At 44.4% G+C, this 22,038-nt stretch overlaps 1 protein-coding gene across 4 annotated transcripts; it reads right to left on the reverse strand.

The window, feature by feature from the left end:
• Window positions 1-3,014: 3,014 nt before the first annotated feature.
• Window positions 3,015-19,082, reverse strand: LOC139367958 (F-box only protein 11-like). Of its 4 annotated transcripts, none has more exons than XM_071106380.1 (21): window positions 18,743-19,042; window positions 17,200-17,354; window positions 16,715-16,796; window positions 16,464-16,608; window positions 15,462-15,591; window positions 12,155-12,238; window positions 11,914-12,046; window positions 11,699-11,805; window positions 11,488-11,599; window positions 11,274-11,380; window positions 8,417-8,554; window positions 8,102-8,319; window positions 7,597-7,777; window positions 7,376-7,498; window positions 7,132-7,217; window positions 6,691-7,022; window positions 6,471-6,578; window positions 6,010-6,090; window positions 5,527-5,635; window positions 4,850-4,948; window positions 3,015-4,684 (listed from the first exon to the last, which is right to left on the reverse strand). In XM_071106380.1, exons 1-21 carry the CDS (start codon window positions 18,828-18,830, stop codon window positions 4,555-4,557), a joined length of 2,748 nt encoding a protein of 915 aa, XP_070962481.1. In that variant the 5' UTR covers window positions 18,831-19,042; the 3' UTR covers window positions 3,015-4,554. The 4 variants fall into 4 exon arrangements, with proteins under 4 accessions (XP_070962481.1, XP_070962480.1, XP_070962484.1 ...); XM_071106379.1 differs by having other exon boundaries at window positions 17,200-17,357; window positions 18,743-19,032; XM_071106383.1 differs by lacking the exon at window positions 6,010-6,090 and having other exon boundaries at window positions 18,743-19,082.
• Between the last annotated feature and the right edge of the window lie 2,956 nt (window positions 19,083-22,038).

The following is a 22,038-nucleotide window of genomic DNA, read 5'->3' on the forward strand; positions in this document are numbered from 1 at the left end:
GGCTTCTTTGCTTCGTTTATCTTTCCCTCAATCATGACTAGTCTCCCAGTCCTGCGGTTGTTTCACCGTAGAGATGGTGCCAGGTTTCCTCCAAACATGACGCTTGGCATTCAGGCCAAAGAGTTCAATCTTGCTTTCATCAGACCAGAGAATCCTCTTTCTCATGGTCTGAGAGTCTTTAGGTGCCCTTTGACAAACTCCAAGTGGGCTGCCATGTGCCTTTTTTACTAAGGAGTGGCTTCCGTCTGGCCACTCTACCATATAAAGGCCTGATTAGTGGAGTGCTGCAGAGATTGTTGTCCTTCTGGAAGGTTCTCCCATCTCCACAGAGGAACTCTAGAGCTCTGTCAGAGTGATAATCGGGTTCTTGGTCACCTCCCTGACCAAGGCCCTTCTCTCCGATTTCTCAGTTTGGCCAGGCGGCCAGCTCAAGGAAGAGTCTTGGTGGTTCCAAACTTCTTCCATTTAAGAATGATGGAGGCCACTGTGATCTTGGGGACCTTCAATGCTGCAGAAATGTTTTGGTACCCTTCCTCAAATCTGTGCCTCGACAAAATCCTGTTTCGGAGCTCTACGGATAATTCCTTCGACCTCATGGCTTAGTTTTTGCTCTGACATAAACTGTGTGACCGTATATACAGGTGTGTGCCTTTCCAAATCATGTCCAATCCAATTTAATTTACCACAGGTGGACTCCAATCAAGTTGTAGAAACATCTTAAAGATGATCATTGGAAACAGGATGCACCTGAGCTCAATTTCGAGTCTCATAGAGAAGGGTCTGAATAGTTAAGTAAATAAGGTGTTTCAGTTGTCTCCCTTTTTATTAAATCCATTTTCAAATAAGGCTGTAATGTAACAAAATGTGGAAAAAGTCAAAAGTCTGAATACTTTCCTAATGCACTGTATATCATCACACACACAGTGCTCTTTTTGTCTGTGTGTAGAAGATCGGGGTGAACACTTCTACATGAATGTCGATAATCACGAATGTTTCATATGAGGTGACAATACAGAATATCACCTTTTATTTGAGGGTATTGTCATATCTGATTTACCATTTAGAAATGAAAGCACGTTATGTATCTAGTCCCCACATTTGAAGGTGTCATAAGTATTTGAACAAATTTCACTTACAGTATACTAAAGTAGTCAAAAGTTTAGTATTTGGTCCCATATTCCTAGGACATAATGACTACATCAAGCTTGGGACTCTACAAAGTTGTTGAATGCATTTACAGCTTGTTTGGTTGTGTTTTGGATTATGTGTTGTCCAATCGGAAGTGAATGGTGAATACTGGCAGGTAGCCTCGTGAATACTGGCAGGTACTGGCAGGTAGCTACCACGAGGCAGGTAGCCTCGTGGTTAGAGTGTTGGGCCAGTAACCGAAAGGTTGCTCGATCGAATCCCCGAGTTGACAAGGTAAAAATCTGTAGTTCTGTCCCTGAGCAAGGCAGTTAAACAACTGTTCTCCAGGCACCATGGATGTCGATTAAGGCAGCCCCCCACACCTCTCTGATTCAGAGGGGTTGGGTTAAATGCGCAAGACACATTTCAGTTGAAGGCATTCAGTTGTACAACTGACTAGGCATCTCCCTAATGTATTGTCATTTTGTAGTCACTTTTATTGCAAGATTAAAAGATGGTTGTGAAAAGATTATGGATAATCCTGAATGAATTGTGAATGATGAGTGCAAATGTTAGAGGGACAATGATAACCCCCCCCCCCCCCAATGCTAATCTTCCCCATTATTGGTAATGAGTTTAGCATGCTTTGGTGTATAGCTCCTTTATTGAACAAATCATAACCCAAAACACAACTGCATCCAAGGAGTTTGTAGTCACATTCTTGTAGTCATTGCGTGCTAGGAATATGGTATATTTCAAAGCCAATTGCTCCTTTGGCCACCTTTCCTTCCAGTTATCTGCTGCCAATGACTGGAACGAACTGCAAAAATCACTAAAGCTGGAGACTCATATCTCCCTCACTAACTTTAAGCACCAGCTGTCAGAGCAGCTCACAGATCACTGCACCTGTACATAGCGCATCTGTAAACAGCCCATCCAACTACCTCATCCCCATACTGTTATTTATTTGCTCCTTTGCACCCCAGTATCTCTACTTGCACATTCATCTTCTGCACATCTATCACTCCAGTGTTTAATTGCTAAATTGTAATTATTTCACCACTACGGCCTATTTATTGCCTTACTTCCCTTATCTTACCTCCTTTGCACACATTGTATATATACTTTTTCTATTGTGTTATTGACTGTATGTTTGTTTATTCCATGTGTAACTCTGTGTTGTTTGTGTCGCACTGCTTTGCTTTATCTTGGCCAGGTCACAGTTGTAAATGAGAACTTGTTCTCAACTAGGCCACCTGGTTAAATAACAGTAAAATAAAATAAAACAATTTAAAATAGGACCAAATATTGTTGACTACTTTGGTGCACTCAGTGAAATTTGTCTAAATACTTGACGTCTTCAAAATGGGGGGGGGGGGGGACTAGATCTACAGTGCTTAAATAGTGCTTACATTTCAAAACGGTAAAACAGATATGTATTAATATGCTCTCAAATAAAAGATGACATTCTGTACCTTATATAAAACATTTAATCGCAGTTCAAATTGGAAGAAACAATTGACGAACAGTCTCCTTTATACACACGAATAAAAGTTGAGTAAATCATAAACAATAAATCTTTCGTTTTCACACGAAGTTCAAGTTATAGATACCGTTAGTGTGATTTGACACGTCCATAATTCATGACCAAACCTGAGTGTGAGCACATTTTAGCCTGGCTGACGCGAGAGCGGTGACACACTGGTCTGGTCAGGAGTCCGTTGTTGGTGCAATATTCACACACAACTTTACTTGAGCTTTGATTGGATTTTAGTTTGCTTGTTTGTTACCAAATGTTGTATTGCAAGGGAGGCTGGTGGGAGGAGCACAGGCTCGTTGTAAATGGGTAGGACGTAATTAAATCAATCGTAAAAAGCAGACACACCACTGATCTAATAAAGCTTTATTTTCTTACAAACGACCAGTTTCCTGTCTTCTTTTTTTTTTTCTTCCTAGGAAATTAAACCCTTTTTTAAAATTAATACTAGCATCTACATAATGGTTGTATTAATACTTCACAATATATTAAGTCTAGGGTTGTGTCCCCCTGGTCAGACGTTACTGATGCGTGCCAGATCTTATGCCTGGGAAGGTATTTTACGCATCAATTAACCACATATGTAATAGCAATCTGGTTCCCGACGGCCCAGTCGACGACGTGGCACGCAGCGTCTGAGCAGGGGCACACGACCTTGATGTTATGGTACACATGCATACGATCCAGGCTGTATGAGGAGCCACAGTCACCAGAATACAAAGACAGAAAAAGGAAGGGGGGAGAGAATAGTAGAGGGAGAGATCAGGGCAAGGAAGAGAGAGGGGGAAGTAGGGAGGGAGAGGGAACAAGAAGGGGAGAGAATATGAGGGCACTGCAGAACGACTCCTCTGTCCCAGTTTGAAAAAGGCCTGACGCCCCGCCCGTATCTGACTCTCTCCAGAAACACGGACTGCATATGAACACAACCATACACATGCACACTTCCAACAAACACACACAATCTTCCACCAGTCCTACATCTACTAGCCTGGAGAGAGTCTTTAGTGTTAAACGTGATTCTCTTTCACAGAAAGAACAAATCCACTGGGACATGAACAGCTACTGCAGCAAGCCTGGGCTCAACAAGACAAACATTTATAATTATAATATATAATAATAAAAAGACATTCAAATACAGTAAGATTTTTTGCTTGTAAATACAAAACTACATGAGAAAGCATTAAAATAATATCTGTTGATCAGAATAACATATTATAAAAGCAGAGGTGCTTGATCAAAGTCCCTCTCTTCCGTTAGCAGTACATATGTATATATCAGCCATCCACTGCCTAGTAACAGATGCCTCTGAACAGGAAGCGCTTTCTCAGTGGGTGGGGCTAATTCTCCTTTCTTCCTGTCTTGGGAGGAAGTTCGATTCCCAGGATCCTGGAGAGTCGCCGAGAGGTGAGGGGTCACAGGCGAAGGAAGTCTCATTGGCCACTCCGACATTATCCGAGTAGCCACTTCCCTACCCTCTCCACACTCACTCTCCATCCTCTACCTGGCCATTTGGCATCCAGAGATGCAATGGTGAGAATCTCATGTGGCCGTTCATTACGAGTCCGTTTCTCAACACAGTACACCAGAGGCTAATCCAGACCAGACCAGTCAAATTCAGACCAGCTTCATAGTTCCCTTTAGAAGAGACTCCCAAGTGCATCACTGTCTCGGTCTCTCTCTGAATCTCAGGGTTCCTCATGCCAGTCCCTGCTGAAAACACCGTGTTCAGTCTCTCTGGCTCCCTATGGCCAGCGTGTGTGAGTGGTGTATAAGTCTGTGTGTGTGCATATATATAGGAGTGTGTTATGAATGTGTGTTATGTAGTGTGTGTATGTAGATTATAGGGGGTGTGTTTATGTGGTGTGTGTGTACATGTGATGTGTGTGTGTTCAGTTGTGTTGCAGCGTGTTGGACTCTATGGGCGGGGCTGAGTCGTAAAGTGTGTCCGTGTCGTGTGTGGGTTCTCCAGCCAGAGTACAGGGGTTGGACAGAGTTCCCGCTCCACAGTCACAGAAAAACCTACAGAGAGAGAGAGATTGGAGGGGGGTGGGGGGGAACATGGATTACAGGACAGGAGAGGGCGTGAGAGAAAACTAGTTCTGACAGTCCTTAAATTCTTCTGAAACAAAACGCCACAAGTGGGACCATCTAGTTGGTAGTAAACGGTTGGTGTGGGCTACTCACCTATCGTGCCGTATAAACTCCACGTCGTGTCCTTGGTGACACTTCTTGATGCAGTTCACACAGATGGCGTTCCGGTCTGTCGTATTGCAGGTGTGACACCTGGACACACACAGGTCAAAGAAAACATCAGTGGAGTAACTGCTGTGTACCTGTGACTAAATGTTGTCTGTGTACTTGTAGGAGTCGTGCATGGGCTGGTGTGTGTACTTGTAGGAGTCGTGCATGGGCTGGTGTGTGTACTTGTAGGAGTCGTGCATGGGCTGGTGTGTGTACTTGTAGGAGTCGTGCATGGGCTGGTGTGTGTACTTGTAGGAGTTGTGCATGGGCTGGTGTGTGTACTTGTAGAAGTCGTGCATGGGCTGGTGTGTGTACTTGTAGAAGTCGTGCATGGGCTGGTGTGTGTACTTGTAGAAGTCGTGCATGGGCTGGTGTGTGTACTTGTAGAAGTCGTGCATGGGCTGGTGTGTGTACTTGTAGAAGTCGTGCATGGGCTGGTGTGTGTACTTGTAGAAGTCGTGCATGGGCTGGTGTGTGTACTTGTAGAAGTCGTGCATGGGCTGGTGTGTGTACTTGTAGGAGTCGTGCATGGGCTGGTGTGTGTGTGTACTTGTAGGAGTCGTGCATGGGCTGGTGTGTGTGTGTACTTGTAGGAGTTGTACATGGGCTGGTGTGTGTACCTGTAAAAGTCATGCATGGGGTAGGAGGTGTAGCTGGAGATCTTGTAGAGACATTGTCCTCTGCTCACAGCTTTCTCTATGGCATCCTGGTTATTCATTATCTTATTATCTGGAAGAGAGGCGGAGCAGATGATGAGAGCCTGTCCACTTGATAGACATTCCCAAAAGATCACATACCCAGAGATTGCAGTGACCATTAACCTTTTCTATACAGTCTAAGCCAGCCATAGTCACTGCGCGTCTCACGGCAACCCTATTGGCGTCTCTCTGCAACAATCTGAATGAATGTGTTGTGCAAGTTATTATTCAGTCAGCTGAATGTGCTGCTTAATTAGTACACCGAACCATGGTTACGCCAGTAACCTCTAGTATCCACTATTAGCAGCTGGGACAAACAGAGATAATATTCCTAGGAAATTGACTAGAGCTGTTGAACAGAGTATGACCCCATTCCTGAAAGCAAAGACTCTCAGGAACACATACGTGTCTTCTGTTTCCATCTACGCCGAACACAAGCTGTGTAGGACTCGTTAGAAGGGAGAGTGATGAATCTGCACAGAATGACTGGGGGAAATGAACTGATTAAAACCATATACTTCCTTCAGACTGAAATCTAACAAATATCTTTGAGCTATAACTTTTGAGATAAGGCCATATTCAAAAGATTCATCAAATTATTTAGTAACATTTGCTTCTAAAAGCCAAGTGTCCTACAATGGAGAAGGAAATAGCTTGTTTGTCCATGTTAATTAGTATCTATAAATATCATGTGTGAATTCATTTGAATTTCTAGCCCCACCCCCCAACCCCCTTTCTCCGACGGGTAGCCTAGGGTGGCTCGCCCAGCGAGGTTGTTTCACAAGTGGCTACTTCAGAAATACACTGACTACCAACTGGTCTGGCCTGTTAGCGCTATATTACCCTACCCTGTTAGCGCTAGCTACCTTTCATGGTGACGTTCACCCCCGAGGCGAGGAACAGGCCTCCGAAACGGTTGTTGAAGATCTGGTTTCCCTCCAGAGTTGCAGTGGCGTGGTTGGTTATCTCGATACCTGAGACAGGAAATTACATCCTCAACACAGGTGACGGACGGCGAGTAGGTTACAGTATTGACCAGTCAGGACAGTAAAGTTGATGTAAAATGTTTACACGTGGGCAGCTCACCTGCAGCAAAACCGTCGAAGATGCGGTTCTTGCGGAGCACCGGGTGGCTGTTGGTGCTGATCAGAACTCCTGCCTGGGCGTTCCTGAAGATATCATTCTCCTCCAGGAGACCTCTCCCTCCGTTGAAGATACAGATGCCTCCGTCTCTCCCGTCGTGGATCTTGTTGCGCCGCAGCGTGGGGTTGCTGTCCGTCTTAATCCACACGCCCGCCATGGCGTTGTCGAAGATCTCATTGTCCTCGATGAAACCCAGACCCGAGTTGTAGACCAGGATGCCTCCGTTCTGCCCTCCCCAGATCTTGTTGCGTCGGATCTTGGGGTTGCTGCCCGTCCTATAGACAACCAACAGTGTTAGCGGTTTTACTATCTAACATTAGTCAAGCGTTATCGTGCGCACCGCGTGTCCTGCGTTGGACTGGCGCGTGAGGAGGCAGGACGTACCGTATTTGAACGCCGGAGTACATGTGATTGTAGATGTCGTTGTCTTCCAACACCCCATGCCCGTTGTCATAGAAATACACGCCAACCTGAGAGGGAGGAAGGGCGTTAGGTTGGACTTATAAACAATTTAGAGTTCAGACACTAATGAGACAGGCCTCCAATTCTCACAGGATACAAGAATTTCCCTTATGTATTTGTTCTTCCAACGAGAACGGTGAGAGAATGAGCGTGGGCTGTGTGTTACCTGTTTGCCGCTGTGGATGCGGTTCCTGCGGAGGACAGGTGTGCTGCCGGTGGTCACCCAGACTCCTGCCAGCGTGTTGCTGTACACCTCGTTCTCCTCGATGACACCCTGGCCCTTCTCATGCTGAACACACACACAACACTTAGCAACATCTCCTGAGACGCACAAGTCCAAGGATCTATATGAGAAAAATAGTTTGAAGAGTGTGTGTGTGTGTTTACCACGTAGATGCCGCCATGCTGTCCGTCGTGGATCTTGTTATGGCGTACAATTGGGCAGCTGTTGGTTCTGATTTGGATTCCTGCCAGAGCGTTGCCATGGATATCGTTCCCCTCGATCAGGCCACGCCCATCGCCAAATATGTACACGCCCCCTTGGTTACCATTAAAGATTGCATTGCCCCTAGAAACGGATAGAACGTCAACAAACAGCCCATAATACTGAGAGAGGGGTTACTGTCTATAATTTCATAGAGTAGTTTTATGTGTGTGTGTTTCCTGCATCGTAGTGCAACTATGCGTGTGTATGTGTAACAGTATTGTAGGGGTGTGTGTGTACCGTATCGTAGGGTTACTATGCGTGTGTATGTGTAACAGTATTGTAGGGGTGTGTGTGTACCGTATCGTAGGGTTACTATGCATGTGTAACAGTATTGTAGGGGTGTGTGTGTTCCGCGTCGTAGGGTTACTATGCGTGTGTAACAGTATTGTAGGGGTGTGTGTGTACCGTATCGTAGGGTCGCTGTTGGAGGTGATCCAAACTCCAGCGAAGTTGTTGGCGTAGATCTTGTTTTCTATAAACTGTCCCCGTCCTTTCTCATGCACATAGATGCCCCCTGTCTGGCCATGGTGGATCTCACAGCGAACCACTGTAGGGTTAGCATACGCCTTCACCTCAAAGCCTGCTATACGATTCCTGTGGATGTTACAACTCTCAAAATAACCCTGAGGGGAGAGAGAAATACTGTCAGCATTGCAATGTACAGCACCAATGTAAAAACCTGAGAAATGGTGGGTGAGAGGTTATAGGTCAGTGAGTTACCATGCCGTGGTCGAAGGTGAAGACTCCTACATCTCGGCCGTGGTGGATGTGGTTTCGTCTGATGATGGGGTTGCCGTGGTTTTTTACCCAGATTCCCGCCAATGCATTATTACTGATCTCATTATCCTCATAGATACCCTGCAACACATTATGACACCATTATCCTCATAGATACCCCGCAATATAGTCACATCATTATACCACAGCATTGTTGAATACTTGTTTCTGATTGGCCAGGAGGGCATTAAAACCAGAAAACGGGACAGTTGGGAAATACATCGGGACACCTTGCAATCATGATGCAATATGCTCATACAGTCGTGGCCAAAACTTTTGAGAATGACACAAATATGAATTTCCGCAAAGTCTGCTACTTCAGTGTCTTTAGATATTTTTAATTACAAGCATTTCATAAGTGTCAAAGGCTTTTATTGACAATTACATGAAGTTGATGCAAAGAGTCAATATTTGCAGTGTTGACCCTTCTTTTTCAAAACCTCTGCAATCTGCCCTGGCATGCTGTCAATTAACTTCTGGGCTACATCCTGACTGATGGCAGCCCATTCTTGCATAACCAATACTTGGAGTTTGTGGCTTTTTGTTTGTCCACCCGCCTCTTGAGGATTGACCACAAGTTCTCAATGGGATTAAGGTCTGGGGAGTTTCCTGGCCATTGACCCAAAATATCGATGTTTTGTTCCCCGAGCCACTTAGTTATCACCTTTGCCTTATGGCAAGGGGCTCCATCATGCTGGAAAAGGCATTTTTTTTGTTCGTCACAAAACTGTTCCTGGATGGTTGGGAGAAGTTGCTCTCAGAGGATGTGTTGGTACCATTCTTTATTCATGGCTGTGTTCTAAGGCAAAATTGTGAGTGAGCCCACTCCCTTGGCTGAGAAGCAACCCCACACATGAATGGTCTCAGGATGCTTTACTGTCGGCATGACACAGGACTGATGGTAGTGCTCACCTTGTCTTCTCCGGACAAGCTTTTTTCTGGATGCCCCAAACAATCGGAAAGGGGATTCATCAGTGAAAATGACTTTACCCCAGTCCTCACCAGTCCAATCCCTGTACCTTTAGCAGAATATCAGTCTGTCCCTGATGTTTTTCCTGGAGAGAAGTGGCTTCTTTGCTGCTCTTGACACCAGGCCATCCTCCAAAAGTATTTGCCTCACTGCTGTGCATGCAGATGGACTCACACCTGCCTGCTGCCATTCCTGAGCAAGTTCTGTACTGGTGGTGCCCTGATCCCACAGCTGAATCAACTTTGGGAGACGTCTTGGCACTTGCTGGACTTTCTTGGGCGCCCTGATGCCTTCTTCACAACAATTGAACCGCTCTCCTTAAAGTTCTGGATGATCTGATATATGGTTGTTTTAGGTGCAATCTTACTGGCAGCAATATCCTTGCCTGTGAAGCCCTTTTTGTGCAAAGCAATGATGACGGCATGTGTTTCCTTGCAGGTAACCATGGTTGACAGATGAAGAACAATGATTCCAAGCACCACCCTCCTATGGAAGCTCCAGTCTGTTATTCCAACTCAATCAGCATGACAGAGTGATCTCCAGCCTTGTCCTCGTCAAGACTCACACCCGTGTTAACGAAAGAATCAGACATGATGTCAGCTGGTCCTTTTGTGGCAGTGCTGAAATGCAGTGGAAATGTTTTTTGGGGATTCATTCGCATGGCAAAGAGGGACTTTGCAATTAATTTCAATTAATCGGATTACTCTTCATAACATTCTGGAGTATATGCAAATTGCCATCATACAAACTGAGGCAGTAGACTTTGTGAAAATGTATATTTGTGTCATTCTCAAAACTTTTGGCCACACATGCAAACCGTAACTTGCTACAGTTACAGAAAGCTAAACCAACAACCACACACACCAAAATTGGAAACATAGTAAACACAGGTCCAACGATGAAAAACGTAGCTAGCAAGCGATTTGTTTTTGCAAATACATACTTCTTTTAATAGCATCTGATCTAGCGTGGTGAGTGATAAACACAAATTTATCTGGTCGCTACTGTTGCAGTCACGATCCAAGTGGTGCTATGCTGTCAAATCCTTCTACATGTTTCTAGTTTGACCCGTTGCTTTCAGCATCTGATATATTTTTTAAATATTCAGTTGCCATGTTGGCAGGTTTGCTAGCAACAAAATATTTAGCTAACTTCTAGCCTAGTGTTTGATATGCAATGCTATCTCCTCGTAATGAACAGTGTTGACGAGTGTCCTGACGAGAAGGCACACTCTTCTAGCTCTGCCAAGCAAAAACGGGCATCAGCTCATTGTTATGGATGTAGGCAAAGGAATGTCAATAGAAAACAGTTTAAACAAATGCAGCTACTTTGCTGTTATTCTGGCTGCAGAGGCCATGACTGTGTTAGCCGTAGCTAGGTGGCTAGCTAGCAAGCGAGGGATAAGAACGTTGCCAGCGAGCATGTCAACGGAACATAAAGAACCAACGACTGGGTAGAGAACTAAGCGAATGAAAGACTAGATCACATCTCTAGCAACCAGAAGATGTGATAGTATGAATTCACTTAAACATTTAAATATCAACGAATACATTTCATTTCTACCAGTAAATGTGTGCTTTAACATTGTTTTCCTTGGCAACTGTGGTATACGCCTCTGCTCCTCCGTACATTACCTTGGCAAACGGACTCGGCTCCCCCTCGTCCAATATTTCCAAGGTAATGAACAGAACGTGGGCGTTTATCCCTTATGTATCCCCATAGATACCATGCAATACATTATCCTCATAGATACCGTGCAGGAATACATAGTCAGAGAGGTTTTTTAAAGAGTGGTTAGTGGTGTGTATGGTCGGTGATGTGTTTGTTTACCTGTGCATGGTCGGTGATGTAAAGTCCAACGTTCTCACAGTCGCTGATGTTGCAGTGTTTGATGGTAGGACACGCCCCCTGGCCGCTCACACACACAGCCGAGCCCACTGGAGTAGAGAAACTACATTACCCAACATCCCCCACTGGAGACAAACTAAACTGGCAAAACACAGGCAAAACATACAAGCCCTACTGCGGACTGTGTGCACATTACCTGTGCAGGTAGATCTGATGATACAGTGGTCTATGTTGGGAGAACAGTTGACGGTGATCTCCAGACAGTGGTGGGCGTTGTGGTGCTGAGCCGACTTATCATCTGGGTTAAACTGAAGATGAAACAACAGGTTAGAGGGGAGATGTGGGGAGAGTGTGTGTGTGCTTGTGTGTGTGTGTGAGAGAGAGTTGGATCGGTGTTAGCAGCGTACCCTAATAGTCATGTATCCTACGTAGGCGTCTTCCGATCCCTCCATGAAGACAAACGTTGAGTCTCTGGTGTTCTCAATAACCACTTTATCAGACACCTTACCAGGAGCTACACACACAAAAAGAAAGGCAATTTCTACCACTAGATAATACAGACAGAGGCAGCAAGAGACAGACAGACAGAGAGAGACAGACAGAGACAGACCACACACAGTACCTGCTCCAATCATGGTGATAGGGGACTCTATGTAGATCCACTCGTCAGTGTAGATCCCAGAGTGGACAAAGATCAGCCCATCAAAATGACTCTCCTGCACCCCTCCTAACGCATCTTCTATGGTGTCATAGTACTGGAGACAGACACAGTTACATCAAATCAAGCTAGAATGGAGCTGACTCGCAGCCATATTGAAAAATGTGCTTTCAGTAGACCATGAGTATAATTATGTGTCTCTTACCAGCATATTCTCCCTGCCTTTGAACCTCCCAGGGTTGCTGTAGAAATGTTCAGCAAAGCCTGGCTTCACATGGGCTCCTTTATACTGCAACACAATTTTACAACAATGTTAAAATAACATCAACACAATGTTTGTCTAATCACACACAGACACACACATACATACATACACACCAGTATAATACATAGAGTAGCCAGCCAAATAGAACATGTAGCCAAACCAGGCACCCCTGGGCCTGTCAGATTATTTTCTCCAAAAGCAGCTCTATTTTGGTGGCCTCTGGTACATTCTAATGTATTGATTCCATTTAAAATACACAGCCAAATGACTTAATACTTTAGAGAATTTACCTCCCAGATTGGAAAAATGTGTTGTGGTATTTTTTAGGATAGACATGACCTTAAAATTACTTAAAAAATATGAATTCAGTGTATTGTTAGTTGTTTTGGATTTTGTCTAATTCCAGGCCTATATGATCAGGACTATTTTCTAAGAAAGAGAACATAACCTTTTTTACTGTTAACATTGAACCTGACTGTTAACATTGAACCTTACTGTTAACATTGAACCTTACTGTTAACATTTAACTTTTTTAATGTTAACATTTAACCTGTCTTTTCTTGATTCGTCATATTTACAGTTTCACTACAAGATATGAATTGTCACAATGTTTCTTCTTCAAATTCTGTATTTTATTAAAACAAAACAAAAAGTACAGTATATAGCCCACATTCTTTTTTTCAGGTTTTTGCATTCAAAAATCACTTCTTTAAAAAAAAAATGTTGTCCACAACAATGCTTAAACCACAGCAGGAGACCACTTTTGAGGACTGTGAAAAGTCGTAAGACATTTTAACTTTGGGATGTAGTTACCCTTTAATTCCAGTGAGCACCTAGCAATAGGTTGTTAGCTTGTTTTTGTAGCGCACATACCATGGTAGAGTTGGAAAAACAAATACCAGTGGTGAAACAGTACACAATTATCATACTGGAGTAAAAGTAGAGATACCTTAATAGAAAGTTACTCAAGTAAAAGTCACCCAGCAAAATACTACTTGAGTAAAAGTATTTGGTTTTAAATATACTTAGTATCAAAAGTAGAAGTTAAAATTGAACTAATTTAGAATGACTTATATTAAGCAAATCAGACGGCACCATTTTCTTGTTTTAAAAATGTACGGATAGCGAGGGGGAACACTCCAACACTATTTACAAAAGATGCATTTGGTTTAGTGAGTTGGCCAGACTAGAGGCAGTAGGGATGACCAGGTGTTCTCTTGATAGGTGAAATTCACCTTTCTCCTGTCCTGCTAAGCCTTCAAAATGTAACAAGTACCTTTGGTTGTCAGGGAAAATGTATGCAGTACAAAGTACAATATTTCTATAGAAATATAGTGAAGTAAAAGTTGTCAAAAATATAAATGAGTTAAGTAAATATACCCCAAAAAACTACTAATACTTTCAAGTATTTTTACATTAGTACTTTACACCACTGACTAATACCCACTGACTTGATGAAAATAATCATGATATCATTCTGCCAGGTAAGCTTGGACTACTTGTTAACATTTCATTGAGAAGCAGGGCTTGACATTGACTTTTTTTTAGCCATTCCGTTAGATTAATGTAATGTTTGTTCACGATGCAGCACGGCAGGAGAAACGTAGCACGCATTAAACTGAACGAGAGGCTCAATTGGACAAGTCATAATCAAATGGAGAGAAAATAGAACACGTGGTCGTCTATAACAATAAGACACTGCAGTGTCCTCTAGAAAAATAGGCTTCGGCTATTGGCCCAGATCGCCCTACATTCGAAAGAGAGAAAAAACTTTAAAAATTCTGACCGGATATTTGGCGCTGCTTTGGTAAGACTCTTAGGTCTGTTTACATTGTTATCTTGCTTTGTGTAAATAGTACATATTTATTTAAATAGGCTAAAGCAAATAGGACTGTAAGTAATTTACTCAGAATGTCAAATATGCATTGCCCTGCCTGGTCCTATTCTGATCAGGGTAATTGTTTGAGAGTGATTTTTATTACTTGAATGAACTTAAATCTATATTCTGGTTGTCAACCATTTTTTTTTTTTACTTTCCCCCAGACAAACCTTAATGTCAAGCCCTGAGAAGGTTTATGGGAAAGCCTTTCCATCTACCAGAAGACTGTTTTCATTAGCATCATTGCTAACGGCCCCCCACACACACAGGAGCATTCTCGTTGCCTATTCAGTAAGCTGCAGGAAATAAAAATCACTGATGCATTCTGTTCATGTCGTATGATAAACTTGGGCAAATTAACTCATTTTCAAGACATTTTGTTGATTACCCCCTAAGGTCAATTTTTTTTTATATTGTTGAAACCGTTTTAATGCCTGGATTCCGCGAGGGCCCTAATGTTCATATTGGGACCAGAACGAGGCTCCCCTCCAACTATCGTTCCTGCAGTGATGATTCACCATCTTCCTCAAATGTTTTCATCATTTATCTCCAGATAATCGCCAAAAACCCTGGGCCTACCAGTAGCCTATGCAAATTAGGGAGACAAATTAACGTCTCTCCCACCGATGCGATTCTGAAGGGCTACACGGACTGACAAGAGTCTGTCCCTTTAGCACCACTGTCTGACAAGCCCCGTCATCATAGGAAAGGAAACCCAGGAAATCCTTTGGTTTACTTGTCCCGATGCAATACTATGGACCTATAACCACATTGCATGATTTATGACTGGCAAGGGTTATAGATCTGCTTTACTTAGTCGGACACCTTTTATAAACGAGTCAACATTTGCTGTTCAATTGTCAAATCACAGCACAGTAAATAGTCTACTATCCACCACGACTCCGCGTGGCTGGCTATATGAAACATGCAATAGAAAATAAATCAATGTGCCAGAAAATAATAGTTAGACTAAGTGGTGGATTTCAACTCATCGTTACCACTTACATTACATGTGACGAGCAAATTCTCTCCCTCCTCAGTGTATAGAAATTTGACTGCAAACAAACACAGCGCACGCAAATTGTACCGGGAGGTGGGACAGACAGCAGACTTAGTTTCCCTGTCATCGCCACTGAGGTATGGGTCATCGCCCTCTGTGACTGACAGGCGCCTATCCTAGATCGCCAGAAAATGCATATCGTTCATTCTAGCGGACTCGACAGACTAGAAAATGTAAACTTTAAAATGAAAAGGAGCCTAGTTAAAATGAAGTAGAAAAAGTAGCAGGCTGAAAATGATTATGTAACCGGCTAATTAACCAAATTCATGCGCTAATGGAAACCACTGACACACACACAGTCGACGCACCAGTTGTTGGAAGCTGTCCTTCCAGGGGTTGGGGTGGTCGTGTTCCTCAGGACTGACCTGGTAGAACTTGCCTGGCTCGGGGTGCATCATGGGACGGGTGTACTCAAACACCTCCATGTACAGACGCTTCCTGGACACAAACAGAAAAGGCAAAGGTCAACTTCAGGCATAGAGGGATGCACAAATCAACAGCCTTCATGTCAGTGTGGACCAATAACGATCGATAGTGACAGATTTTTTTGGGGGTGACATATCAGTCAACTACAATGGGCAAGAAAATGTGTCATTGTTTTCCCTTCAGTATATATAGTCACAGTCCACTGAAGATTGTGTACCAGAGTATAGGGTCGTTGGCTAGCTGGCTGAAACGTTTGTGTTCCTTCAGTATATATAGTCACAGTCCACTGAAGATTGTGTACCAGAGTAGAGGGTCGTTGGCTAGCTGGCTGAAACGTTTGTGTTCCTTCAGTATATATAGTCACAGTCCACTGAAGATTGTGTACCAGAGTATAGGGTCGTTGGCTAGCTGGCTGAAACGTTTGTGTTCCTTTAGTATATATAGTCACAGTCCACTGAAGATTGTGTACCAGAGTATAGGGTCGTTGGCTAGCTGGCTGAAACGTTTGTGTTCCTTCAGTATATATAGTCACAGTCCACTGAAGATTGTGTACCAGAGTATAGGGTCGTTGGCTAGCTGGCTGAAACGTTTGTGTTCCTTCAGTATATATAGTCACAGTCCACTGAAGATTGTGTACCAGAGTATAGGGTCGTTGGCTAGCTGGCTGAAACGTTTGTGTTCCTTCAGTATATATAGTCACAGTCCACTGAAGAATGTGTACCAGAGTAGAGGGTCGTTGGCTAGCTGGCTGAAACGTTTGTGTTCCTTCAGTATATATAGTCACAGTCAACTGAAGATTGTGTACCAGAGTATAGGGTCGTTGGCTAGCTGGCTGAAACGTTTGTGTTCCTTCAGTATAGGATCACAGAAGTGTGTGTGTGTACCAGAGTATAGGGTCGTTGGCTAGCTGGCTGAAACGTTTGCAGACACAGGCAGTCTGACAGAGGTCCTGCTCCAGGAGGTATGAGAAGATCTTCAGAACCACCTCATCTGGAAGCTTCTGCTGCAGGTACTGCTCTGCTAGAGCCGCTACACACAGATTCCATTAGTATTAATAGATGATCCATACAGTTGTAGAAAGAGCCACGCAGACACCTCACGTCATTGACTAGTACGCCGAGACACACATTCTTACCTGGCAGGTCGTGGCTCCTGCCAGAGACCCTGGCTCGTTTGGCTCGGTGACCGAAGGGTTCTGTCGTCGAGGTGGACGCTCCCTGTGTCAGAACACATATCAGTAACACACACACACACACACACACACAGCTACCTCCCCCAATGACTGAGACACTAACACACACACATTCTGTCTCTCTCACACCAATACTGTCCTCTACCATTCTCCCGAAATGTACACTGGTGCCAGTGGGAGTTTACACTGTTTCAAAAATAATGTATTAGAATAACATAATATATGCCATTCAGCAGATACTTTTATCCAAATCGACTTAGTCATGCATGTATACATTTTACATATGGGTGGCCCCGAGAATTAAACCGGCAACCCTGGTGGTGCAAGCACCCTGCTCCACCATCAGAAATACAGGACCACAAACCAGTCCTTTTAAACCCATTAAGGGACGTGAACAAACACATAATGGTGCTCTCTCTCGGTCTGACCTCCATAGCGGTCTTGCTGGGGCAGGCCGCTGCAGTACTGGAGGCTGTTCTCTTGGGCAGTAGAGACTTGCGTCGGAGCTGGTAGGGGCTGTTCCCAGCTGCAGGCCCAGACTCCTCCACAGCCACCTCCGCTGCTGCAGCTGGAGCCTCCTCATCTGCTGGACACACAGAGGACAGTCAGAACAAAGTCTGACACATATAGGCTGCGTTTACACTGGAAGCCCAATTCTGATTTTTCCACTAATAGGTCCTTTGACCAATTACGTCAGATCTTTTCCATAGCTGATCTGATTGGTCGAAACACAAATTAGTGTGAAAAATATCAGAATTGTGCTGCCTGTGTAAACACAGCGCAAAGAAGAATGCATCTTCTCCATCAGCACAGTTCAACAGAAACACCAGCAGGCAGATGCCATTTAAACAACACTATCCACCCACACAGACTAATCACTACTGTAGTTGGTAAGGGTGTAAAGGGCTGATTAAACACACATTTATTAGTAATGACAGCTGATCAGTGTCATCCTAGTCCGCCTCTTCTAAAACGACTTAAGGTCATTCATAGACTGGGTGGTGTCATGGATGTGTTTAATATATGACAGGGGTAGGCTATTGTATTACAAGGCTGTGTGGGTGACAGATTATGGTTGGTGATTGATAACTGCAGATGCGTCCCTGCGGTTTGACTACCAGAATAGGGCCTGACTGTGCCCCACAATGTCCTTCCCTAGCTGGCCACCGGCCTCTTGCCCATCACACTGCGATAACAAAGCCACAGCCCCGAAAAGTTGACCTGCGGGTAAACGGGCCGACCAGACCTGCACCGACGAGTCAAAACTCAACTACGTAGGTACTACTGTTCGCTAGTAAATCTGCCAGGTAAACAAACACAGCTAGCTAGCCATCGTTAACGCTCAGTTAGACATAACTGGTTAGCTTAACTAGGTAGTTAGATTGCTGAATTAAATGCCTGATGAGTGTGAGCCACGCAGTTAACTAGTTGGTTGACTGCTTAACAGGAAAATGTACTTGTCTAAATTGCGGCTGATCGTTCATCGCTGAAGTAGACATTCATAGCTAGTCGTTAGCGAGCGAAAGTAACTCGCTAGTTACTGGAGTATGGGCAGCACACCCCAAAAATGTCAGTTCAAAATACAACGCAGATTAATTTAGTCAGAAGCCGATGATAGCTAGCTAGTAACGTTACTGCCATGCCCATGAACATTCACAATCTGCCAAAGTCGGTGGGTTCGCCTTGGTCGACGTTATGGATGGCTGCATAGTTATATGGGCTAGTTAACGTCAGCTAGTCAACGCGTTAGCGAACTACGCAGCAGGGAAAGCACTCACGCTACCCCCCAGCCCCACTGGTAGCCACAGTCACTCAAGCCAAACAAAGCGCGGCCTGTGCCACAGAGGTACAAGCCTCGGCTTTGCCTAAATAACACTCTCGTTCCAGGCAGCTGAGGCTGGGGTCACTGTGGAGCCTTGCCGTCCTGACACGACTACAGCCCTACAGTGCTCTGGCGATGGTCCCTCTCACCTCGGTCCCCCTCGTTCCGGTCGGGCTGCACCGGGCGCGGCCTTGAGACTCGCCTGGGTCTCCGGTTGGTGGCTCTGACGGAGTTCATTTTTTGGAGAGTCTGTTGTTAAAATACAGAACGCTTTCCTCGACCATCCGCTTCACGCTTTAACACCAGGCCTCGACTACAACCCGGTGAGCCTCTCTCTCAAACCACCCTGCGCGCTAACTATCTACCCGGGTGTAGTTAGTGTTTTTCGGACTGCTCGCTACCAGCTCCGTATCTAGCAGGAGGAGCCATTAACTCACACAGGGACAGTCGGAAAAAACACTGGAGGATGTCTGCCACCAATCACACCCTGGGCTCACAGCGACCTCCTGTGGCCAAGCATACACAGGTCCTCTTGAGAACGCTGCCCTCGTGTAGCTTGGAGTGCAGACTTTGGCTACAACGCTACACAACACACCTGAATAAATCAAGGTCTTGTGGAGCAGTTGCTTAGCTGAATCAAGTGTGATAAAGCAGGAGGGGAGGGAGGGGATCCCTGCTTTGCATAGCCGCCGGGCGTTTTTGGTTAGGTTAACCACACAACAGAGGCAGTGGGCCAGAACCAAACATATGGATACAACCCAGGATAGGCTACAGGATAGTAGAGTGGGCACGCTGGTCAGTAAAAGCAATGGTCTGTAACATAATTGATATACTTGAGGGCAAAATCAGCTATCTCCTGCCTGGTGCTGTAGCACTTGTATGTGTGTGTGCTACTTCCATGCTCAAGATCATGTTTTATGGCATTCGCTTGCGCAGATGTTGCGTGTTAATGGGTAAGTGGCTACTGTGCTGCACACAAAACCTAGTCGCCTGGTTGTGAATCTGATCACTAGGGGACGGTCTAGAAATATGGTGCAATGTTGCCCTCTAGTCGTCCTTTTATGTGTACATAATAATACACTGAACAAAAATATAAACGCAACAATTTCAACGGTTTTACTGAGTTACAGTTCATAGAAGGAAATCAGTCAATTGAAATACATTCATTAAGCCCTAATCTATGGAATTCACTTACCTGAGAATACAGATATGCATCTGTTGGAAGTCTGTCCCCAAACAATTTGATTTGCTGGTTTTAAGCATTAAACGTTCATATAGCTCGTTGTTGACTGTTGCTGGGTGCTATCGTCCTCCATTAGCACCGGCCTGTACCCTACCTGCCCTAAGCTCTCTCCTGGCCCCTTACACTGAATCTGAATCTGTCCTGCTAGGTGACCTGAACTGGGATATGTTTAAACCACCTGACCAAGTCCTAAAGCCATGGGACTCTCTAAATCTATCTCAGATTATTACCAGTCCCACAAGGTATGACTCCAAACACCCAGAAAAGGCTACTCTCCTCAATGTTATCCTCACAATTAATGACCTGTACTGATTTGTCATAGACACTTGGTAAAAAACTTTAATGAGCAAGCCTTCCTTCATGAACTGGCCTCTGTAAATTGGTACAGAATTAGCTTGATCCACTCTGTCAAAGACGCTTGAACCTTATTTTTTTTTAGATTTTCAGTGGTATTGTTAACAAACACCCCCATAAAGGAAATGAGAATTAAAAACAGGTTCAACCCGTGGTTCGACTGTGATCTTGCAGAGTTACTCCACCTCAAAAATGGCATTTGGCAAAAGGCATACTCAGGCTGACTGGCTGTCGTTCTGGCAAATAATATATAAGTGCACTCAGGCTGTCCGGAAGGCCAAAGTTAGTTACTTTAAGGAGCAGTTCTCTCTCTGTGGGTCTAACCCCAAGAAGTTCTGGAAAACAGTTAAAGACCTGGAGTATAAACCCTCCTCATCACAGCTACCCATGTCCCTTAATGTTGATGATGTGGTTATTACTGACAAGAAGCACATGGCTGAGCTCTTTAATCAACACTTCATTAAGTCAGAATTCCTATTTGACTAAGCCATGCCTCCTTGCCCGTCTAACATTTCCTCATCTCCCACCCCTTCTAATGCGACTATCCCCGATGCTTCTCCCTCTTTTCCCCCTGCCATGCTACGAAGTTTCTCCCTGCAGGCAGTCACTGATCCCAAGGTGCAAAAGGAGCTCCTTAAACTTGACCTCAAAAAAACATCTGGGTCAGATGGTTTAGACTCTTTCTTCTTTAATGTTGCTGCCCCTATCATCCCCAAGCCTGTCTCTGACATTTTAAACCTGTCTCCTCTCTGGGGAGGTTCCCATTGCTTGGAAGGCAGCCACAGTTCGTCCTTTATTTAAAGGGGGAGATCAAGCTGATCCCAACTGTTACAGGCCTATTTCTATTTTGCCCTGTTTATCAAAAGTGTTGGAAAAACTTGTCAATAATCAACTGACTGGCTTTCTTGATGTCTATAGTGTTTTCTCGGGTATGCAATCTGGTTTCCGCTCAGGTTATGGATGTGTCACTGCAACCTTAAAGGTTCTCAATGAATGTCACCATTGCCCTTGATTCTAAGCAATGTTGTGCTGCTATTTTTATTTTCTTGGCCAAAGCTTTTGATACGGAAGACTATTCCATTCTTGTGGGCCGGCAAAGGAGTATTGGTGTCTCTGAGGGGTCTTTGACCTGGTTTGCTAACTAACTCTCTCAAAGAGTGCAGTGTATAAAGTCAGAACATCTGCTGTCTCAGCCACTGCCTGTCACCAAGGGAGTACCCCAAGGCTTAATCCTAGGCCCCATGTTCTTCTCAATTTACATCAACAACATAGCTCAGGCAGTAGGAAGCCCTCTCATCCATTTAAATGCAAATTATACAGTCTTATACTCAGCTGTCCCCTCCCCGGATTTTGTGTTAAATGCTCTACAACAAAGCTTTCTTAGTGTCCAACAAGCTTTCTCTACCCTTAACCTTGTTCTGAACACCTCCAAAACACAGGTCATGTGGTTTGGTAAGGAGAATGCCCCTCTCCCCACAGGTGTGATTACTACCTCTGAGGGTTTAGAGCTTGAGGTAGTCACCTCATACAAGTATTTGGGAGTATGGCTAGACAATACACTGTCCTTCTCTCAGCACATATCAAAGCTGCAGGCTAAAGTTAAATCTAGACTTGGTTTCCTCTATCGTAATCACTCCTCTTTCACCCCAGCTGCCAAACTAACCCTGATTCAGATGACCTTCCTACCCATGCTAGATTACGGAGACATACTTTATAGATCGGCAGGTAAGGGTGCTCTTGAGCGGCAAGATGTTTTTTACCATTCGGCCATCAGATTTGCCACCAAAGCTCCTTATAGGACACATCACTGCACTCTATACTACTCTATAAACTGGTCATCTCTGTATA

This window comes from Oncorhynchus clarkii, chromosome 16 (assembly GCF_045791955.1).
Source record: "Oncorhynchus clarkii lewisi isolate Uvic-CL-2024 chromosome 16, UVic_Ocla_1.0, whole genome shotgun sequence".
NCBI classification, from domain to species: domain Eukaryota; kingdom Metazoa; phylum Chordata; class Actinopteri; order Salmoniformes; family Salmonidae; genus Oncorhynchus; species Oncorhynchus clarkii.